Source organism: Podarcis vaucheri (assembly GCF_965113315.1).
Source record: "Podarcis vaucheri genome assembly, chromosome: 14".
NCBI lineage: Eukaryota > Metazoa > Chordata > Lepidosauria > Squamata > Lacertidae > Podarcis > Podarcis vaucheri.
In genome coordinates, this window is record NC_138752.1 from 6130194 (window position 1) to 6153863 (window position 23670).

Below are 23670 nucleotides of genomic sequence, written 5' to 3' on the forward strand. Positions count from 1 at the left end.
TGGATTCAGCTAACTTTATTAACTGTAAAACTAAATTAAAAAAAAAAAAAAACACCACCCAGTTCCCATGACAGGGCAAGGGACCTTTCAAAGTTCTATGAAGTCATGGATATTTGCCTTAGGAAGTTAAATTCAAAGTCTTGGTTTAATCTTTGTGGCTGTTACCCCAACCCCCAACCCCAATTTTTGTATTTTTTTTTTGTTTTTTTTTTTACAAAACCAGCTTGTGCAGATCTTTAGATGAATTTAGCATTAAGACTGAGGAGCAAACAAACAAATAAAAACAGCCTGTCTTTCCCCCCTGTTTTCCTGCAAACTTATTTTATTCAATCTGCATATATCTACAACCCAGCTAGTTGAAATCAAATATTTAGTGTTCATTAGAGCTGTTTCACAGCAGCAAAATATTACGTTAGAGAAATTCAAATTGCTAGACATAAGAAAATGGTACATACAATCGGACAGCAGTCTAAATGTTTTTAATATTGACATTCAAATATATCTGCATTGTGCTGAAGGTTTAAGAACATGAACATTTGATCTGAAAAGGATGATCCAATAATGGGTTATGCCATTTGAAATCAAAGGATCTGAAGGTTATGTTCCCAGTTATTGATTATGGATGGTGCAACTTGGAACGAACAGCGCCTGCAGAGCTCTCACAAGGCTCCCATTCACTTTCAGGAGGCTTGTGCAGGAGAAGTGCTTGGCGTCTCTCCCCAACACAAGTATACAGCAGCTTTTTCCCCTAATTAAGGAATGTCTTAAAAACACAATAATATCCTTTTTGATCTTTATACATTTAGAACTAAAATACATGATTAAATTAAGGACTCTGAGGTTAGTATTGAGTGAAATCATACTCTGAATAAGCCTGACTCTATGTAAAAAAAAAACCAAAACAAAAAAACCACACAATTCTATTTTCTAAAGCAGATAATCTTGCCTGCAAGTTTGGAGAGGTCACTAAGCCCATAACATGTGCAAAGAAATGCAATACAAGGAACCATGCAAAATGTACAGGAAAATGTGTTAAGAGTAGGGAAAACTGTACGGTCTAAACAAACAAAAGAAAAGCTTTATAAATACACTGAACTGTAGGTTTAGCATTAGGTATACCATAGAGCAGACAAACAGCACTCTAGCAGGTTCAAATGCTTCCAACATCTGCACAGGTAAGTCATGCCATCTTTGGTTGACTGCAGTACCAGGAAGGATGAGCGTGAAGGAGGAGAGCAAGAGGTTTTAGGCAAAAGGGTGTCAACTTTCGCTTGGCAGCTGAGCCTCAATGTCCACTCTGCAAATGGGGCACTTCTTGTTTGTGATCAACCACTGATCTACGCACACTTGATGGAAGAGATGCATACATGGAAGACGCCTATGAACAAGAAAAATGGAAGGAGAGCGGTCAGCACTTTACAGGCAAGAATGGCTACCTGAAAACATATATCATAAAAAAGGTCCTCCGTCAAAAACAACAACCCTACTTTATTTTATATCACATTTTAACATACTGATTAGGAGATCTGACTGTCAGCAAGGCTGTGGCATTTCTTTCCAACATGATGGGCCTTGAATCATAGGGCACCTATATTTTGTAAAAGGATCCTTAGTGCACCATCTAGTTTCTTTCTGAGTCTCTACTTGGCCTTGCAAGCTTCTCTCTGCAACCATGAAAGTCAGAACTTTTTTCCCCAAAAGGTTTGCAATTCCCTGGGTATTATATGGTGATCTGAGGGTGTACTAAAAGCACACAGCCACAATAACACTAGCACCCCAAACACACTAAATTAGATGGTTCAAGATGCTGAACTGGAACAGTACAGCAGAGCTTGTCCTAAGGTCTGTCATTGCAGAAGAGTTGACACTGTCTATGGCAAGGAAAGACTGTCACTGACAAAAGGGGATGTAAGGGATTTTCTTTTTATCAATAGCAGAAGTATGCAGTCTTGAAGATGGTCAAAGGCATGGGTGAGCCATGCCCACTCCTTCCTACTAAACACTGCTCTAATCACATGCAGTGCACGCACCCTAGTTCTGACATAATCCTGGCAGCGGCAGTGCAGGCATGCATTGGCTTCCAAGCATGGGAAAAGCACAAAGGAAGTTGCCTTAAACCAAGTCAAACCACTGGTCCGTCTAGCTCAGTATTGCCTACACTGTCTGGCAGCAGCTCTCCAGGGTTTCAGGCAGGGGTCTCTTCCAGCTTTACCACCTGGGACCTTTTGCAAAGCAGGTGCTCTACCACTGAGTTATGGCCTGTCCACATCATGTTTAAGAAGTGTTTAAACATTTATGATTCCAGGTGAAGCACTACAGCAAGGAAGAGCTTTTCAACAACACTCAGTGTGAAGGTGGCTACATGAAACTCAGCCTTTTCTCATTTTTGGGACTACTATTGTGTTAAATGTTATTTTTCTGTTTTAAGTATGTTTTGATGATATGTTCCTTCTTATTGAAACATTATAAATATTTCAGTTTTTTCACCTTGGGCTCTATAAATGTCAAAAGGGCAATACAATACAGTCCTGTTAACTGATGACTCTAAAAAGCCTGTTAACAGTATTTTCTGATGACAGTTCATTATGGCACTTCCAGTGTACTGATGACAACTAACTGGGACTGGAACAGACTGAATTTCCAAATGCATCTAGTAACCCTCAATTTTGAGAAATATAACATTTCTAAAATGGTTTTTAGAACGCCAGGGATTTGGTCCTGGCTTGGGTTTTTTGTTGTTTTTTTTTTAGTTATTTACCTGACATCTTCACCTTCCTCTAATATAGATAAACAAATGGTACATTTTTCCTCTGTATCTTCCTCAGTTCCTTCCTCCCCATCTTGTTTGCAGTGCAGTTTCCTCTGTGAGAACCAATCAGTTGTTACCTTATTAGCAGAGATGACATTATTGGCAAACTGAGTAAGATCTGTTTTATGCACATTTATCAGTTCTGTTATGACTGCATTGGAAGTACACACATGAAGGTTTTAACAAAATGCAACAAGCAGGCTAAGCAACCCATCCATTTCTAGCCTCCCCACAGTCATTTTAACAACATATTAAACTTCAGTGATTAAATTGGCACAGACATTTGCAACAACCTTAACAAGTTAAGAAAGCTAAAGAATCTAAAATTAAAGGGAAATCAGTCCTGGACAACATTACATTAGAAAACTAAACCAATAGTGATGATGAAGTATGGGGCTCCAATCCTAAAATATGCATTGGAAAAATAGTGCAACAAGCTGGCACAAACTCATGTAGTGCAATAGGCAGGCCTGATAATTGGGCTGAAAAGCTCAGATTTCAGGTCAGCTGATGTTGGTGGCTTTAGGCAACTCTTATTCCCCAACTCAATTTCAGCACTATAAAAAAACTAAAACTCCACTGATAGGATTGCTGATATTGAAATTACTACAAATCACTTTTGCGTGCTACACTATCAGCAGACTTGTATTACATGCCTGTTTTTGTGGCTCTACCTTTTGGGTGATCAAATGCCCCTACAAATACAAAGAACACATCAGGGGAAAGGAAAGGTTGGACTCTCCTGACATGCTAGTTTGTATGTGTTGACATTTGATGGAACTTGTCCCTCTCACCTATTTATTAACAATTCTGAACTTTTAAAAGATAAAACAATGTAAGGCTCCAGAACTGAGTAAGAACTACATTTTCAGCTCCTTAAGGAGAAGCATCCAGTAGCAGTCCTAGGCCAGCTACACTTACAAAACATGTCATTTGTCACTTTCTATAAAAGAGCAATCTAGTCACGATCTGGGGAGTACATTCTTAAAGGGGTGTGTGTTCTATTTTCTATTATTTACAGATAGGTAAGTAAGAATTTGTGGAAGTAATATTTGCAAGTTTAGTTGTCCAAAATGTATTCCCACCCCTCCCCATGGCCCTGAAACAGCCCTTAAGACATGCTCACCTTTTTGTATTTGTGTGGATATGTGCACCTTTCAATTGTCCCTTGCGAAGCTCCACGATTCACATTTCCTAAACGTTCTTCCAGATGAATTAATTCCTGGAATCAAGGAGGAACCGAGAGAATTCAATATCTTGGTCCTCTCACTTAATCATTTATTCATTCTTCAAATGGCAAAACAGTTGTCTCAACTACTTAATTTACATGCATGTTATTTGAAAAGTAGTATGTAAGCAGTTTTCTATTTCTGATCTCCTCTAATACCACAGGGCTCCTGTCAATCATCAGCCCCTCTTGCTGTGAATGGCTTACCTGCTCTGATGTCATAAAGAGGCTCAGCATGAGGTGGTTTAGTGCTTAAGGGGGTTCTTGAGTCCCTACATGGATAGGGAACCTGTAACTCTCCAGATCTTGTTGGACTCCAGCTCCTCTCAGCCCCAGCCAGCATGGCCAATGGTCAGGTATGCTGGGAGTTGTAGTCCAGCAATATCTGTGGAGGGCACAGGTTCCCCATCATTGCCTTAAGACTCTGCAATCCAAGGTCTGCAAATAATCTTCATGAAACAGACCCCCTCAATCCCCTTGTCAGGGCTCCACAGGCTTTTGGAAGATACCTAGTTGGTTCAAATAATGTCAGCTCAGCTAGCTGGTGAGCATTCAGCTTTACTCTTGTGCTTATGCACAGGACGGTTTGTTGCATGTTTAATAATGATGGTAGGATGATAATAAAATGCACTGAAAAGGCTGCACTTCCTGATTCTACAACAAGAAGAGCACCAAGGCTTTTGGCTGAAACACAGTAATCCGTTTTTTGCCCCAAGAACACAACTTAAATTGAAAGCACTTCCTGAACATGTTTCCAATGTACTAGAACAGTCTCCCCCAACCTGGCGCCCACAGGATGTTTTGGACTGCAACTCCCATCAGCCCCAGAATCATACAGCCGTGCTAGCGGGGGCTGATGGGAGTTGTAGCCCACAACATCCAGAGGGCACGAGGCTGGGAAAGACTGAACTAGAACATTAAGAGTTCATTAACTCTCTGCATCCGATGTCTTAATTTCTCCGATGTGCATAACAAACCTCAGCTGCAAATGTGGCCCTGCTTCACTTAAGCAAGAGGATTGACAGTTTAATGCCAACTGTCCTCCCCTTCAGCCAGCCACCTCTAGCAGTACTGCATCCTCTCAACATAAACATTTATTGCAGTACATAGTCCATTAACTGCCACCTACTGCTGCATAATAATAATAAAAAGTATTCTATGCTTTTTAAACACCAGCCTTGTTCCCAAGGCATAATTAAAAGGCCAGAGGTCATTAAAAATATATAATCTAAAGCCAGATTAGTTTACATTTAACTCTGCAATGTACCCCTCCCCCGTGTTCCCTCAAGCAAAAATCCTGCCACATAGCCAGGTTTATTCTATTACAAACCTCAAAATTGCCCCTGAAAGGGCCTCTGAATGAAGTTCCATCCAATCCCGATGAAATGTAACGAATGTGAGGGTAGCCCGCCATGTCAGGAACCTATTCAAATAGCAGAATGGAGTTAAATCTAATTGCAGAACAGTTTCGAGTATTTTACTGTCCATGTTGCAAAAATACAGAACCCTGCTGCTTTGATTCTCATCAGCAATTGACAGAATCCTGGAAGATGGTGACCCTGCCATCCTTTCTCTTTCTGCAAGGGCTCCTAGAAACAAACTCTTTCAAAGAAGGAAACTATTCTGAACCTGGTCCAGAGGATGACTTGTTCTCACCCAACCAAGGCTTAAGGTGTGAATATTTCAGAAACATTTTTGCAAATTATGTGCCTCAAACATAGTAGACATGAAATCTAACATGATGATGGTTACTATAACAAAGCTTGAAAATTATCTAAGAACAAGTCAAAGTGGTTCCTTCTTAGCTAGCCAGCTTCATGCATTGTTCGCATATAAGTCAACCAGGCATATACCTTATGGTCTTAAAAGGGTAGGGACTCCGTCCAACAATGATACAACACTTAGAATAAACTGCAGTTTGAATTGACTGTTGGTGCGTGCCTCCACATACGCAACCTCACCATGTTATTTCAGAACCTACACACACACACACACACGTTAGAAATTCCAACACTTTTTTATGGAAAGATGAGAACAAAAAACAAACCCCAAAGGGAACACAGCAAGTCCCTTCAACAGAGAAATCCCAATGCGCACTGTAAAGTCAGTAAGAATGCAGCAAGCAACCCCACTTCCAAGAATGCTGGCCTAATATTTGGGGAGCAGTATTCACCAGCCTGGTACTTTCCAGATGTTTTGGGCATACTGGCTGGGCTGATAAAAGATATAGTCCAAAACATATTGAGCGGCAGCAGGCTGCTGATGGTGAAGGCTGCTTTTGCAGCATTGCTGGCATTGGGGTCCAGAATATCTTGTCCCCTAAAAGGCCACAGAGATCTCGAGTTAAAGTCATCCCACCAAGCAAAGCAAAAATGAAACAATGGACATTCCAGTATCCCTTCATGCCTAAAACAAGGAAGTAGTCAAAAGAACTGGAGGTTCAGAAAGTTTTCACCACAGCTAGATGCCTATCAGATGGATTCCACATTCTGCACTTCCTCACAAGTTCAAGCAAACCCCAGTTCCTCAGATGCTTTAATTCTTGAATTAAGATGCAATAGAGGTCACTGGATAGAAAAGCAGGGACTAAATCTTTAAAACAATAAACGCTCAATGAGGATGATTTTCTGTCCTTCCAATGACCTGGAACTAACGTTAGCAGAAATGACGCCTTCCCACCTGGCTGACTAACTAGAGCATTTCTAGTCTACTCTTATGCATAGTAAAGAAAGCCATCAACTCACAAATCCAGAAATTTCCTGGAGACCAGCCATAACCGGTGCAACTCTACTTACACAGACCATCCTTCAGGACTTTGTAAGAAAGGCACAAATAAAAGCTTTAATTCCTTTGTCAACCGTCATCTGATCGCACCTCTTTTGCTTTTCGATTTCGTTTAGGTAAGACGTTTAGGTAAGTGGTAGTCTCTGACATTGACAAGCTGCACAGGGTCAAAGATAGTGATGCATAAGCCACTTGCACAGTTACGCTAAGTGCTGTACGACATTCACGACATTCTCTGTCAACCGGGATGAAGAACCTGTGGCCCCCTAGATGTTACTACATTACAACTCCCATCATCCCTGACCACTGGTCATGCTAGCTGGGTTGAGGGATGTTGGGAGTCCAACAACATGGGGCCGTAAGCTCCTGTTGTAAGAGAACCTGACAATCCAGGTGCTAATCATGTTAACTAGCATTTCATCTAGCACATGAAGAAGAAAAGCCAGCGACATGTGTCATCTTGTGAACCAGAATCGCGGAACGTGGATTGTGGTACTACAAGCAAAATTTTCCTTTCTAATTCAGGAGCCTAAGCAGTCAAGTAATGCCCCTGGAAAAAGTTATTCAGGTACAAAGCTAGGCAAGAACTGCCAGAATTCATCAAAAGTGGTCTCTTCCTTTCGCATAAGCTGTCTTTTTATTCTGGACTCTGTGATCAATCTCAGATTCTGCCAAATTGCACATAAAAACTTCATGCGTGCAGACCAGCAGCAAATAACCATCCTTGCTTCCAATATGCCCTTCCTGTAATCTCAAACCCCAATATTTGTATTAAAATAGAGGGGGTGCTAGAATTCAAGACTACTTCCACCAACCACATCAAATGTGAAATTAAACAGTAGCAAAAGTAACTAGAAGATAATCCTCTTAGCACTTTCCAGTTAATCAAGGAGTGCTGTAACTTAGCCTTGCAAAGTGAGTTATAAACTAAGCAACAGCAACAACAAAATCAGATGCAGAGTGTCAATGTACTACTGGCTAATTTAATTTGGGTTATATTCTGATTTCCAAGTGAGAAATGTGGGCGAATTAAACCCAATACAAGTCCCTGCCAGTTAGGACAGAGATGCAGAACAGATGCTGCGGGACTAGAACTCCTACCATCCCATGCTGGCTGGGGTTGACAGGAGTTGGGAGTCCAACAACATACGGAGAACAACAGGTTTCCCAGCCCTGGGTTAGGAAGCCCACCTTTTTCTTTTTTCACAAAAATATTTGTATATGTCAATGTTCCCAAGAACAAAATTTCAAATGAAATGGAAGCAGGGACAACCTGCCATGGACTCTGTGACACAATCCTCACTCTTTTCAGAAGGGAGGAGCTGCGCCCAGTGGCTGTTGTGCAGCAGCACATGTCAAATACTGGCAGTGGCTTCAGAGCTGTTCTCCTTACCATTAAAGGAAGAGCACCTATTTGCAAGTGGTGAAGTCGAGGAGGTGCGTGGTAGTGAGCCAAGTGAGGATGCAGCGGGCCTGGGGGGTAGGTAGCTGCAGTCACTCCTGCTTCGATTCCCAGCTCCCTATTGGGGGAAGGAGAGAGTTCACTTTTAGTCAGGCTAGTTCCCGTCTTCTAGGCAGTGAAGGCAGCAACACCTTCCTTATTCAGGGAGTGAAATTATTTCACAGCAGCAATAACCTTGACTCATGCACTTTTTTGGAGATACTGTACATAAACATTGGAAGTAAGAGTTCGGTGTTGATTATCTGTTTATTTCTAGGCCCAGATCAAAATGCCTGTTTTCATTCAGGTTTGTTAGATGCTTTCTAAAGCAAAGCCTTCTCAAGGAGGCTTTCATAAAACGTAAAATGAAACATACCAGCCTTTCCCTACTTGGTGCTGTTGGAAGCTGTTGTCCAAAGCACGTGGAGGGGCTGAGAAAGGCTGCAATATGCAATATGCCTACTCATAAAATACAATTACTAATTTACCAAACAACCATCGTGGAATGCAATATAACCCCTGCACAGACAAAAACAATAAAACAAAAACAAAATTTGTAGCACAAGACCGGTTCACACTTGTGAGGATAAAATGAGAAATCTCTCACAGTTGCTTTGAGAAAAAATAGGACACAGATGCAATAGATTAAAAACTAAGCCTATTTAAGGGAGAACTAAAAAACAACTCAAAGAAGCATTTGCAGCCTTTACAAAAAGAACTGATCTACAGTAAACTAAGAATTTATTCTTGATCAGTTGTCTTTGCAAGTATGATGAACAAGGGATGCTTTGCTGTAACTTCTAAAAGCAAAGGTTGCTATGCCATGTTTTGCTGATGTAAATAAAGAGAAGGTAAGAGCTTACTAACCAGGCAGATCTCTCTGGTGCTTGACGTGGGTGGGAAGACATTGTCTGTGGTACATGAATGTGATGTCCATGGCCATAGTTGGGATGCATCCGGTGAGGATGTGGCGGTGGTCGTTCATGTGCTCTCCTGGGGGGGGGGGGAGGGAAAGCAGGAGTATTGAAACCTTAGGAATGCAAAGCTTTTCTCCTTTGTATCTTACCTCACACTACAGCCTAAGGGTGACAGGTTTCTCAGCTTCCATTTCTGAGCAGCCTGCTTCATTCACAACCTCCCCACCCTGTCTCAACCAAAGTTCAATCTGGTGAATGCGAGGGGGGAAGATTCCTCACTGAAAAGTACATGGCTAGTGGGGGGGGGGTTGATGCTTGTGGACAAATAGTCCTTTGATGCTTGGTTATCCCCCCCCCTTTTAACAAGTTTTTAACTTTCTATAATTTTATTGTCTGGCTTTATGTTTATATTGTTGTAAACCGCTGAGATATATTTTATTATACAGTGATATATAATAGTATGAATGAATGAATGAATAAATGTGGGAAAGGCTATATACAGTGGTACCTCGGGTTAAGTACTTAATTCGTTCTGGAGGTCTGTTCTTAACCTAGAATCATAGAATCATAGAATCATAGAGTTGGAAGAGACCACAAGGGCCATCGAGTCCAACCCCCTGCCAAGCAGGAAACACCATCAGAGCACTCCTGACATATGGTTGTCAAGCCTCTGCTTAAAGACCTCCAAAGTAGGAGACTCCACCACACTCCTTGGCAGCAAATTCCACTGTCGAACAGCTCTCACTGTCAGGAAGTTCTTCCTAATGTTTAGGTGGAATCTTCTTTCTTGTAGTTTGGATCCATTGCTCCGTGTCCGCTTCTCCGGAGCAGCAGAAAACAACCTTTCTCCCTCCTCCATGTGACATCCTTTTATATATTTGAACATGGCTATCATATCACCCCTCAACCTCCTCTTCTCCAGGCTAAACATGCCCAGCTCCCTTAGCCGTTCCTCATAAGGCATCGTTTCCAGGCCTTTGAAGCACCACTTTAGCTAATGGGGCCTCCCACTGCCGCTGTGCCACCGGAGCACAATTTCTGTTCTCATCCTGAAGCAAAGTTCTTAACCCGAGGTACTATTTCTGGGTTAGCGGAGTCTGTAACCTGAAGCGTATGTAACCTGAAGTGTATGTAACCCGAGGTACCACTGTACATGCTTGACACAGGATATTTTAAGTACTATATAAAAATGGCATATTTCTAAAATGATTCACAGATGTATTGAACTTCTAGACTTGAGGTGGCCTTTGCCTATTTCCCATTTCCTAATAACTAAGCCTCAGTTACTCAAGCTCTTTAATGAATATCAAGTGAAAAGCCCTATCTCAATTAGCATTCCTTTTTAAAATCCAGAAACTGGATGGAGTTGCTGTGATGTAATTATTCAAAATGACAGAGGCTGACATTTCAATTAATAGCAGTTCCATTACAGCTAAACATTTGAGTGCAGATGATAGGTTCCTGTTCTTAATGAGATTTGCTCCCAAGTAGAAGTGAGTCAACTATTTACATCCATTCATGTCTTTAGCTTTCTGCTCAAATTAAAGCCCAGGGAGAAGGAGAAGGATGGGGCAGTTTTTTAGACCTTCCTTACATCACCGCAAATACCAGTTAACCTCCCACCCCCCAATCCTTTCTTCTGAGTTTCCTAAGAGTCAGTGTAGAGTCCTGATTATAGCACTGGCCTAAGGCTGATCACCGAAGAATTGATGCTTTTGAATTATGGTGCTGGAGGAGACTCTTGAGAGTCCCGTGGACTGCAAGAAGATCAAACGCATCCATTCTTAAGGAAATCAGCCCTGAGTGCTCCCTGGAAGGACAGATCCTGAAGCTGCGGCTCCAATACTTTGGCCACCTCATGAGAAGAGAAGACTCCCTGGAAAAGACCCTGATGTTGGGAAAGATGGAGGGCACAAGGAGAAGGGGATGACAGAGGACGAGATGGTTGGACAGTGTTCTCGAAGCTACAAACATGAGTCTGACCAAACTGAGGGAGGCAGTGGAGGACAGAAGTGCCTGGCGTGCTCTGGTCCAGGGGGTCACGAAGAGTCGGACACGACTAAACAACAACAAGGTTGAGGAGACAATGGTCCAACTTGCAGCTCAGCCATAAATCTCACTGGATGACCCTGGGCCAATCAACCACTAGCTGCACAGTCTCTTTCAGATTGTTGTGAGGGAAAAATGGGTGGGGAGAGAAGCAGGTCTACCAACCTGAGATCATAGGAAGAAAGGTGGCATTAAAAGAAAAAGGTAACTAGTTTACTTTCAGCTGCTGTTCAGAGGCAGACTTATAGCTCCTTAGTTGCCTCTTGGCAATTGCAACTAAGTGGATGAACAGTCTTCCTCAACCTGGTGCCCCCCAGAAGCTTTGGACGACAGCGTGGGAAATCTTTGGCCTGCCAGATGTTGCTGAACTACAAATCCAATCAGCCCCAGCAAGCATAGCCAATGACCAAGGATGATGTGAGTTGTAGCTCAGTAAAATCTGGAGGGCTCAAGCTTTCCCTGCTCTCAGCCCCTAACCAGCACAGCTGATGAGAGCTGCTGCAGTCCCAAGCATCTGGTGGGAAGCTGACACTCTTCCATGCCACTATTCACCCTCTGCCTGTTCCTCCTCCAGGCTAAAGCTTGACTTACGTTGGATGCTGCATCATTCTTCTCCTTTGGACCTCCATCCTCTGGATCACCTCGTGAGGGTGCAGCCTCTGGGCCGGAGATGCCGTAGCAGGGATGTGATGGGAAATAGACTGGTGGGTGGCTGGGAGGGGCTGTGGGATTGGGGCAGCAGCGTTGGCCAATGGGTGTGGGGGCGGCGGAGGCGGGACAGGGTGGGAAGAGGCATGCGAGGATATGGAAGGGTGGAAGGGGTGGACGGGGTGAGGGATGACATAGTCCACTTGCGAAGTGGGTTGTGGCGGCTGAGGGGGGACAGGGGGAGGGGGGTTTCCATGGGAATGGGGACATGCAGCAGCTTGATGATGAAGCGGCCGAGTCAAAGAGGCATCTGAAAAGGGGTAGCAGAGAGCAACAAACCCGGTTAGTTTATTACAACTGTCTGCTAAACTAAGATCATCTGCTGCTCTTGACAGCACCCACCCCCCAAACAAAAAAATCAGATGCCCATGGCAGACGCTTCGCTTTACCCTGCCACAAGGGAAGGCAGCACCACTCATAGAATCATAGAATAGAATCATAGAATCATAGAGTTGGAAGAGACCACAAGGGCCATTGAGTCCAACCCTCTGCCAAGCAAGAAACATCATCAGAGCACTCCTGACATATGGTTGTCAAGCCTCTGCTTAAAGACCTCCAAAGTAGGAGACTCCACCACACTCCTTGGCAGCAAATTCCACTGTCGAACAGCTCTTACTGTCAGGAAGTTCTTCCTAATGTTTAGGTGGAATCTTCTTTCTTGTAGTTTGGATCCATTGCTCCGTGTCCGCTACTCTGGAGCAGCAGAAAACAACCTTTCTCCCTCTTCTATATGACATCCTTTTATATATTTGAACATGGCTATCATATCACCCCTTAACCTCCTCTTCTCCAGGCTAAACATGCCCAGCTCCCTTAGCCGTTCCTCATAAGGCATCGTTTCCAGGCCTTTGACCATTTGGGTTGCCCTCCTCTGGACACTCAAGTAGGGTGAGCATCCTGCCAACTGCACCACTTTGCAGAGACCCTGCCAGCTGCCAATATGAAGCAGGGCATCCTTGGGGGGCCTCCCCTGCCCCACACATACACAGACTGCAGTCATTCTTACATGACATATAATGCCGGCAGGATGCCAGAGAAGCCTGGGGTGGTGGCTGGGGCTGGGGCTGGGCAACCATGTTCGCACTGTATCCATCTATGGCAATGGGCTGGCTGGGAGTAGCACCCGCCTGGTGCCCGTATACGGCGGTTCGGGAAGAGGCTCCTGGACAGCAGGGGTCAAAGGCTGATGCTCCGTGGAAAGAGCTGCTTCCGTGGTTCCTTATGCCATTGTTGCTTAAGTCCACTGGGAGTGCCTGCTGCAAGGAGGGAGAGCAAAACAAAAGATTATTTGAATATTTGTGGAACTGTGATGAAAAGGCTGCTATAGGACAAGTCACACAAAAACACATATGCACAATGCTGTCCATTAGCAAAAGACTAAATAAGCTTTTGTCTCTGAGTGGTATGATTAACGTTTGCCATTGGTAAATTTAACAAGAGGGCAGCAACTAGTATTTCACCATGAAATTGTCATCTTCCTTGTAAACCTGCTAGTCAGCAGATATAAGGAAACCCATTTGATCTCCACAAAGAGAGGAACCCAAAGAGCTACTTTAGGCTTCAGATATAAGAAGTTCCTCCTTGGGTCCAACCAAGGGCTATATTGGCCAACATTCCAGTTCAAGTCAGGGCACACAAGTAGTGCTTGGGAAAAGCCATGACTGAGGCCTGCCAGCAGCAAGAGGCATGGGGGAAATCAGAGTTTCCCTAGCCAGATACCCTAACTCCAAACTCTCCCTAATCCCACTTTCATCTCCACCAGCCATTGCCCTCCGGATGTTTTAGGGGTAACAGGTTGACTGCATACATTTACAGTGGTGCCCCGCAAGACGAATGCCTCGCAAGACGAAAAACTCACTAGACGAAAGGGTTTTCCGTTTTTTGAGTCGTTCCGCAAGACAAATTTCCCTATGGGTTTGCTTCGCAAGACGTTTCGTCTTGCGAGTTTGTTTCCTTTTTCTTAAAGCCGCTAATAGCTGCTAAGCCGCTAATAGCCATGCTTCGCAAGACGGAAAAACCACAAGACGAAGAGACTCGCGGAACGGATTAATTTCGTCTTGCGAGGCACCACTGTACATTTAAAGCCTGGGGCCCAAATATCTGAGAGAATGTCTGCCCTCATATAGACCTTTCCTTGCCTTGAGACCTGCAGAGGATGCCGAGTAGCAGCCCTGAGGCAGCATGTAGTGCATTAGTATGTCAGAACATCAGAAAAGCCTGCCCACTAGCTCAGGCCAAAGGCCCAACTAGTCCAGAACCCAGTTCTCACAGTGGCCTCCCAGGTGCCTGCAAGAAGCACACAAGCAGAACATCAGCGCAGCAACGCTCTCTTCAATTGTGATTCCCAGCAACTGCTATTCAGAGGCATACTGCTTCTGACAGTTGAGGCTAGCGGCCTAGTACCCTAGCAAAAGCACTCTGTACAGCACATGGAGAAACTATTATCCGTAACTCTTCACCATCACCACAGTGAAGCATTCTCAACCAAACCTGCCTGCTCATGGTACGTGGTGCCAGAACTGCTACTTGATCCTGCAGGTGCCGGCACTGGGGGAGGCCTTTCAACAGGGCAGCTGGATTCGCTGAACGATGGTGAGAGAGGGACGCTTGCGTGGGGGTTGTGGTGGTGGTGATGGTGGAAATGATGGCTGTGCTGTTGGAAACAGCTGGCGTGAGGGTGCCCCAGGATGTGGTGGTTCTGCGAGGAGCCGCCGCATGGAGAATGCTGGGGGCAGCATGACGGCAGCCTTGGCATTGCAGGAGGGCCAGATTCCAGTGTTGTACTTGAGGTATTTCCTCTTGAGTCATCTTAAATTGGGGGTGAAAGAAACATGTGAGCTCAGCTGGTAACACAGGTACAGTAAAAGCCAAACCTGAAAACTCTGCAGGGTGTACAACTGGATTAGTCATTTGCTTATTAAAGTGAGACCAGTGTGACCTGCAACAAAATGTTGCAGTGAGAAACGCTCCTGTTCACGGTACCAGTTCGTCATGCCCTGTTCCATGATACTCCCCTCCTCCACACCTCTTGTTTTGCATGTAGAAGGTCCTAGATTCGAATTCTCAGCACCTGCAAGTAGCAGATGATGGGGAGGACCCAGAGAGCCACTGCAAGAAGAGTAGCCAGTCTTTGGCTAGACTTAGGCCAAGGTTTCAAGCTCCCTGGTGTGGGATTCCTCTGCACAAGCTGCATTACAGGGCATTCTGAGGCACTCTGCACTGGGCACCAGAGAAAATTGTTGAGACTCACCAGCAGCCCCTACAAACTGGATGCCCTGGAATGTGCTTCAAACTTTCCTGGGGCTGCACGCTGTGAGTTAGGTACAAGTAGTCACTCAAATGTTTGCTATTACAACGTTTTCAGTAAGAAACCCCAGCATTCCCAGGAACACATGCTCCCCTACTAGGATTACAACACAGTCAAGCTGACCTCAAGAGCCTGTGGAGTCTACATTTGCTATCCCAGTACAACAGATTGACCCCAAACTGGGTAACCCTCGGATAAAAAAAATTCACTGCAGCTCCCTGTACTAGACTCTCATGTCGTCAATAAAAAAAATACACAGGAAGGAAACAGTGGCCCCAGAAATTCTTTGCCTCTCCAGCAAAAGCATGCACTACATTTTCAAAGTAGTAAGCACATCAACTTTGTGGTAAGCCAGCATTTTCACCTACTGCAGAACAGTAAAAAAAATAAAAATTCATACCTCCTGCTGGATTCCCTGCAGTCCCACTATTGGTGAGGACAACCAAAGGCTCTGGGGCCAAGGAGGACTGGCTGTTGGAGATGCTAGAAATTACGTCAGAGACCTGCTCTGAGGTCGTGACACTAGGGCCGCCATCGGACGTGGAATTTGCAGTCTGAGATTCCACTCTAGATGAAGTTGTTGGCACAACAGTGGGCTCTGTATAAAAATGACAAACAACATAAAGAAATTTAAGCTCCTGCAGCCTGTTTAAGTGGGTTATGACTAAGAACTCATTTGACACAGATCTTGGGCAAACACAAGACAGACAATGTGGGGTTACTATGTGGCTGGCTGCGCCCAAACAGTACCCTTTGGTGCATAGAACCAGTGTAACAGTGATATTTACAGCACCAACCTCAATAGTTCCACAGTTATTCATATCAGGATCAGTTTCACATTGTTGTGTCAAATGTGCCCATGGGCTGAAAAAAGGCTGGCAACCCCTGATTTATTCTGATCGCATCTGTGTTGAGGGGCAGGCCTGCAAAAGTTCAGGGTGCCAACAGTAACATCTGAGGATGCATGTATGCAAACATAGGAGTGATCCAGAGAGACTATCCCAAGTCTGAAACATCATGAAAGGCAGCCCTGAGCTTGGCCAGACCACAAAGTATCATGTCTGCACTCCCTTATGTGATGCAAGCAGCTTTTAACATGGCAATCCAAAAGTCAAGAGTTTCAATGCCCAGCTAACACATCTTGTTTCTTTTCAGAACACTAATCGGCCTGATGGGAGGGTCAAGGCTCTGTCACTGCTGCAACCTACCATCCTCATCCACTGTGAGGTCCACTACTTCTGCTGCATTCTGTCTCAGGGGCTGAATGACTGTGGAGATTCTACTACGGTTCCGCTGCTCCTGTGGCCGTGAAGCATGCGAGTTTGAACTGTGGCCCCAGTGGGATCGAGAATGCCCAAGTGACGATCGAGACCTGGAAGCATAAAGTACAAATGCCTGAAAACTCAAAACAAAGGTTTTCTTCTTTTACCATGACAGGTCTGGTAAGATGATCACTTCTCCAATCTGAATCCCCCAACAGCTTCAGATACGGCAATTCAATTCAAAACCGAGTTTTGTTTTAAGTGGTATTTTGTTTTCCAGATCAATTGTGGGCCACCTTCAGTAACATGTGCTCTATTTAGGGTCCAAGGTTCAATCCCTGGCATCCCCAGGTAGGTCTGGGGGCAGGGGCAGGCGGAGGAGACTCTTGTTTGAAGCCAAACTTAATGACTGGCTGGTGTACAGCCTTGGCTACCTGTTACACCTGAAGCAGAGGTCATGGCTTACTGCTCCACAACAAGTCACAAACCCTGGCTTGGACATAATGGGAAGTCAGGACAGCCTGGTTTGTTTATCCAACTCATGCCGGGGAACAGTGAAACCAGAGTGATTAGGCAATGTACACCAACATGCTACTTGTTCACATTAGAAAGTCTGGCTCCTCAAGAGAAATGTGTAACAAATTTGAAGTTTGAAATTAATTAAATAATAATAACAATAACAATATTTTAAAAAATCCTAATAATAATAAAAAAGAAAGCCTGGCTTCTCATTACAGTGGTGCCTCGCAAGACGAAAAGAATCCATTCTGTGATTCTCTTCGTCTAGCGGTTTTTTCGTCTTGCGAAGCAAACCCATTGACGGATTAGCGGATTAGCGGCTTTTAGCGGATTATTTGCTGATTGGATCAGCTGATAAGTGGCTTAGCGGCTTAGAAAAAGGGGGGAAGGGGAAAAAACCAGCAGGAACTTGCAAGACATTGTCGTCTTGCGAAGCAAGCCCATAGGAAATTCGTTTTGCGAAGCACCTCCAAAATGGAAAACTCTTTCGTCTAGCGAGTTTTCCGTCTTGCGAGGCATTCGTCTTGCGGGGCACCACTGTACATGTGACCGCTTTAGTATGGAGACAATTCTTAGCTAGGTAGCTCAGCCAGGGCCAGCTGACCCAGGATGCATGGTGAGGCAACTGCCTCAGGTGGCAGGATCCACAGGGTCAGCAGATCTGGCCTCCAAGGGGCACACAGCTTACTGCCACTGCAGCAATGGCTGAGGTGCACTCCTTGGAGGATGGATCTGCCTCCACTCCACAACCCACCCCCATGCCACAGCAACCTCTTGGCCCTGGAGTGGTGTGTATGTGCTCACCATTTTGTGGTTCTCATCAGGTGCCAAAATGTCTGGCACGAGCCCTGTTGATCAACGGTCTGAATAGAAAGCTAAGGCAGCTTTCTATATCCACAAGACTCTCAACGATAGTGGCACTAACTAGTCTGTGTCAACTAATCTTGAGTATGCATTCTCTTAAGAACATACCGTGCAATAGCACATGGGCTATCTTTGCAAAATTCTAGCCCCAAGTAGGTATAGGTTGGTCTACCACATACTGGCTAGTGGTCCATGATGACCTGTCACAATCCAGTCTCATTGCCCCAAGAATATGTAAATAGATTTTTTACTGCAGTGTAGCTTTGGAGAGTACTGAATTGCAGAGTGGGAGAGATTCAAAAGGACAAGGCTTACACTGGACCTAGTTTAACTGTTAAACTGCAGGTGTGAATGCACATTACAATAAGAGTAAAAAATGGCACAAATGCTACCTTTTACATCACTAATGTACAGATCTAATGAGCAAGTGTAGTGTCATTATATGCAACAGCCTCAAATCTAAATTCATACTTTTATTATGTTTATATATCCTTTGATATATATGAATGCTATTTTAACCTCATTACACAAAAATAGGAAGCCACTGCAACAAAACTGAATACTCAAACCCTTTACTACGTAGCCTATTCAGAAAAAGCATGATGTGAATCTCAAGTTTGCCAGAGCATCTTCACTACCCTTCATCCAATCAAAGATCAAATTATAGGTACCCATTTTAACAGTAATGTTAGACTGTTAAATTGAGTATTCATAACTGCATCCTTGATTGGATCAAGAGTTTTGCCAACACAGAATTAAAATTACAAAATCTGTATTAGGAAAATTAAGAAGCCAAAAGATCAGGAAACCAAAATAACTCTGACAAGGCATAGACTGCATGGCTTTAACAACAGTCAAAATACCTTCCCCCCTCTCTCCTCACTATCTAGCCTGATGGTGTGTGCTAGAAAATTCCAAAGCGTGCACACTATTTTGTGATATTTTGATTGGCCTAATAGGGCTATTGCCCTATTACGTATTTGCAACTTTTCTTAGAGGCCAACATAAGTTACCTTTACTTTTTGAATTAAAATTAGAGCATTCTGCAAAAGATCCCAAGTACAGTGGTACTTCAGGTTACAGACTTCGCTATCCCAGAAATAGTACCTCGGGTTAAGAACTTTGCTTCAGGATGAGAACAGAAATCATGTGGCGGCAGCAGGAGGCCCCATTAGCTAAAGTGGTACCTCAGGTTAAGAACAGTTTCAGGTTAAGAACAGACCTCCAGAACGAATTAAGTTCTTAACCCAAGGTACCACTGTATACAGTCATGGGGAAAAGAAGACACCCTCTTTGAATTTCTTTTTAACATATGAGGACATAAGAACATTCACTTGTTCTTTAGCAGGTTTAACAACCTCAAATGAACAGCACATGACATATTACACCGTGTCATGATTTATTTAACAGAAATGAAGCAAAAATGGAGAAGGCATGTGTGAAAAACTAAGTACACCTTATGATTCACTAGCTTGTAGAACCACCTTTAGCAGCAATAACTTGAAGTAAACATTTTCTGTATGACTTTTAGTCTCTCACATCGTTGTGGAGGAATTCTGTCCCACTCTTCTTTACATTATTGCTTCAGTTCACTGAGGTTCACTGGCACAGCACTTTTAAGGTCCCGCCGCAGCATTTCAATTAGGTTGAACTGGGCCATTGCAACACCTTGATTCTTTTCTTTTTCAGCCATTCTGTTGTATTTTTGCTGGTGTGCTTGGGATCATTGTCTTGTTGCATGACCCAATTTTGCCCAAGCTTCAATTGTTGGGCAGATGGCCTCACATTTTACTCTATAATACTTTGGCATACTGAGTAATTCACGGTCGACTCAATGACTGCAAGGTTTCCAGGTACTGTGGCTACAAAACAAGCCCAAATCATCACCCCTCCACCACCGTGCTTGACAGTTGGTATGAGGTGTTTGTGCTGACATGCTGTGTAGGGTTTTTGCCAAACATGGTGCTGTGCATTATGGTCAAACATCTCCACTCATCTGTCAAAAGGACACTGTTCCAGAAGTCTGGTGGTCTGTTCAGATGCAACCTTGCAAACCGAAGTCATGCTGCCATGTTCTTCTTAGAGAGAAGAGGCTTTCTCCTTGGCAACCCTTCCAAATAAACCATACTTGTTCAGTCTTTTTCTAATTGTACTGTCATGAACATTAACATTTAACATGCTAACTGACGCCTGTAGAGCCTGAGATGTCTCTTTTGGGTTTTTTGCAATTTCTCTGAGCATTGCACGGTCTGCCCCTGGGGTGAATTTGCTGGGACGTCCACTCCTGCGAAGATTGGCAACTGTCTTGAATGTTTTCCACTTCTGAATAATCCTTCTCACTGTAAAATGATGGACTTAAAATTGGCCTTATAACACTTCCCAGTTTCATGGGCAGCAACAATTGCTTCTCTAAGAGAATTGTGTCATTTTTCCTCCTTGGCATTGTGTTAAAACACACCTGAATGCTCCAGACCAGCAAACTGCTAAAATTTCGGCTTTTATAGAAGTGGACACACTTGCTGATGATCAATTAAGCAAAGGCATTTGCTTAGCAGCACCTGTCTGCTACTTAGTCCCTTAATTCCTATGAAAACAGTAAGGGTGTACTTAGTTTTTCACACATGGCTTCTCCATTTTGACTTTGTTTTTGTTAAATAAATCATGACATGGTGTAATATGTAATGTATTGTTGTTCATCTGAGGTTGTATTTACCTAATTTTAAGACCTGCTAAGGAACAGGTGGTTGTTATTATGTCCTGATATGCAAAACCACAGAATTCAAAGAGGGTGTACTTTCTTTTTTCCATGACCGTATGTCAGTATTTTACAACAATGTCAATAAAGTAAGCAGGTACACATTAAAGTTGCAGTTTCAGCATTTCCTAGTCTTCAGTTCATTCAACGCCTAGGTCAGAGCTTTCCAAACTTTTCATGTTTGTGACACACTTTTTAGACATAAGTCGTTTCGCGACACAGTAATTCAGTTTAACTAGCAAACCGAAGGTTAAACTAACCCCTTTCCGGCCCTGGGAGGAGCGTGGGGAGCGTTCACATGACACACACTGCAGCCGACACACTAATGTGTTATGCAGGGTGGATTTGATTTAAATCAAACCGATCTAAATCATAATTTAAATCACTAGTCAGTGAGAATTGATTTAAATCATTTTTTCACAGAAAGACTCATTCTTGCTGGTATAATCTTAATATTGACAACCAGATGAAGGTTTCATTTTTTGAATAATAAATTTTCAGAGTAGTTTTCACAGTTATATCAAAAATTACTGATTTGGTTATACTATCAGAAATACATAGACAGATAACTACAAAATTATGGTGAGGTTTAATAAGTTAACTGTTTATATTTGGACAACTTTTCTGCTGTACTTTATTGGAAAGAGAAAAATAGTCATTTCCTTAGTAACAATTTAAACAATTTATTTAACTGAAACAATAACATTATAGCATATGTATCCATGTTTGTTAATTGATGTGGTTAAACGGTTAAAAAAAAATAAACTTAGACTGAGTTTTAGCACACATGAAAAACTTAAAACAAATCCTTATTTCCTGATGAATAGACTTTGGACTATAATGTAACAAATAGAAAACTATCTTTAGAAAGATTTTTCCTCCAAAAGCATTTTATTTTAAAAATCCTATTTAAGAAGAAGAGAAGAGCTCGTGGAAGAAGATTGGAGGAAATTTAAAACTTATTTACAGAAACATTGTAAAACTTTTGAATGCTGATGACGTTGAAATGAACTGATGGGGTTCTAGCAACAAGGTAAAATGTAAGATGGGATTGATAATAGATAAGTTAATTTGGATATGAATTTGCTGAACCAAATTTTGAAAAAGGGATACAAAAAAGGGAGGTGTGAGGAAGTCAGGAGAATAAGTGAACTAAAGATGAAATTTTTTTTAAAAAGAGGGAGTTTTGTTTTTATGTGGTTTCTTTTTTCTTTTGTGTTTAATGTTTGTATTTTTGTATTTTGTGATTTTGTATTTTTCTGTCTTTGTACTTTTTTCTGAATTACTTTATTGATAAAACATAATAAAATATTAATAAAAAAATAAAAAAATAAAAATCCGATTTAAATTTTAAAAAATCCAATTTAATTTTTAAAAAATCTGATTTAAATTAAAAATAAAATAAAAATAATTGATTTTTATCCATCCTGGTGTTGTGACAAACAGTTTGGAAAGCTCTGGCCTAGGCTGACCATGGACTCATGCAAGTGCCTTTTGCTTTCTCTCTCCTACTTTAAAACTGATTCCAACTGACTAAACCAGTAGGGAATCGGACTCCTTGATGAATCCAGTGCTTGATGAATCCATGGACAAATGAGTGATACTCATGCTGGGCGTAACACTGGGGTGAAAACTCCAGCTAAAATAATCTTTAATAACAAACCTGATCCCATGATTTTAGACAGGCAATAAGCTGGATATTACCTTTAATAACAAACGTGATCCCATGATTTTAAATAGGCAAAATAAGCTGCGTATTATCAGCTGTGATCAGGAATCTCTGCATGCTGAGGGAAGGGGCTTAGGGTGGCAGAATAATTTTAGACTAGGAAGGGATTGGGTTGTTTTTTTAATGTACGTATTGTTAGAACTAACGGCAAAGATCCCATCAGTTCCACTGGGTGAGGGATCCATACATTTTGAGAGTCTGAAAAGGGAGGAGACAAGACTTTGCTTGGGTCTCTTCTCATTTGCTGAGGAGACTGAATTCAGAAGGTTTATTCATTTATCTTTGATCAAGGCATCACGGCATCTATCAGCAGAGTTTCATCCAGGATGACACTTTAAAGCACTGCTGCAAGATGAAAGACCAAAATAATTGACAACTTGAGAACTATCTGCATATCTCTCCCTAGTACAACTACAGATTATTCCTGCAGTTAGATGGAAAGAGGCTTTCATGTGCAGCACAAATAAAATAATAATATATGGTTTAATGAAGCAGGAGCAAGGAAGATGGTGAGGCCTAGAGTAAAATGAGAGAGAAAAGAGAAAAGGAACCATGTATTAAAAGTAAACTCACATTTGTTGACTTACTTTACATTCCTATACAATGGCAGGACCAACTTTTCTTATGCCTGAGGCACAGGAAGGACTCACACTGGAAAGCTATGAAGTAATCCTATTAAATGAATTGTGTGGTAACTGGTTGCCTGTGTTGAGGCAGATATATTATGAGGTAGCTGTAAATATATTTGAGAGTAACCATAGAGCGAATAAATTGTGTTTTCAGCCTGAAGTCATGCACTGCCTTGTTTAGTAAAGCTCCGTTTTGAACCCGGGATGGCAGCTAGAGAAACTCAAGACCCGGAGACAGAGCAGCCGAAATTAACAAAATATTGAGGTAAATAACTAAAGGGACAAACTTCTTCTGCTTTGCCAGTAGAAAGCAATGTTCTAGTTTAAAGGTAGCCGACATAAGCAGCTGCTGTAAACCATGTTAGGCCACTGGCCCACCTTGCTCAGTGGGATTTAAACGGACTGGCGGCGTCAGATAGGAGTCCTTTCCAGCCTTATCTAGAGATGCCAGGAATTAAACTTTGGGCCTTGCAAAGCAGCTGGTTCTCTGCAGAGAAACAGTCCCCCCTCCCAAATTCTATTTCTAAGGCAAAGCTTTAACAGAATGCATAACAGCATTCACACTACTGAACATGAAGAGAAATCTGTACAGTATATAAATGGTCCTCACTTTTATATACAAGGTATCAACAGAGAGAGTCTGGCTGTTTAACACTGCCCTGCCTCAAA

General features: G+C 42.7%; 1 protein-coding gene across 5 annotated transcripts in view; it reads right to left on the reverse strand.

Annotated features, from left to right (window-relative positions):
• Positions 1–23670, reverse strand: part of RNF111 (ring finger protein 111) — a 52941-nt gene continuing 29271 nt past the window's right edge. For 2 of the 5 annotated variants that reach the window (XM_082198394.1, XM_082198391.1), the window contains exons 4-14: positions 16452–16615; positions 15644–15841; positions 14431–14744; positions 12943–13192; positions 11820–12186; positions 9130–9255; positions 8215–8341; positions 5368–5460; positions 3936–4031; positions 2759–2886; positions 1–1378 (exon numbers count right to left, since the gene is read on the reverse strand). In XM_082198394.1, coding sequence (XP_082054520.1) covers positions 1261–1378; positions 2759–2886; positions 3936–4031; positions 5368–5460; positions 8215–8341; positions 9130–9255; positions 11820–12186; positions 12943–13192; positions 14431–14744; positions 15644–15841; positions 16452–16615 — 1981 coding nt within the window. In that variant the 3' untranslated portion in view covers positions 1–1260. The remainder of the gene's footprint in view (positions 1379–2758; positions 2887–3935; positions 4032–5367; positions 5461–8214; positions 8342–9129; positions 9256–11819; positions 12187–12942; positions 13193–14430; positions 14745–15643; positions 15842–16451; positions 16616–23670) is intronic. The other 3 variants (XM_082198390.1, XM_082198392.1, XM_082198393.1) reach the window with 3 other exon arrangements.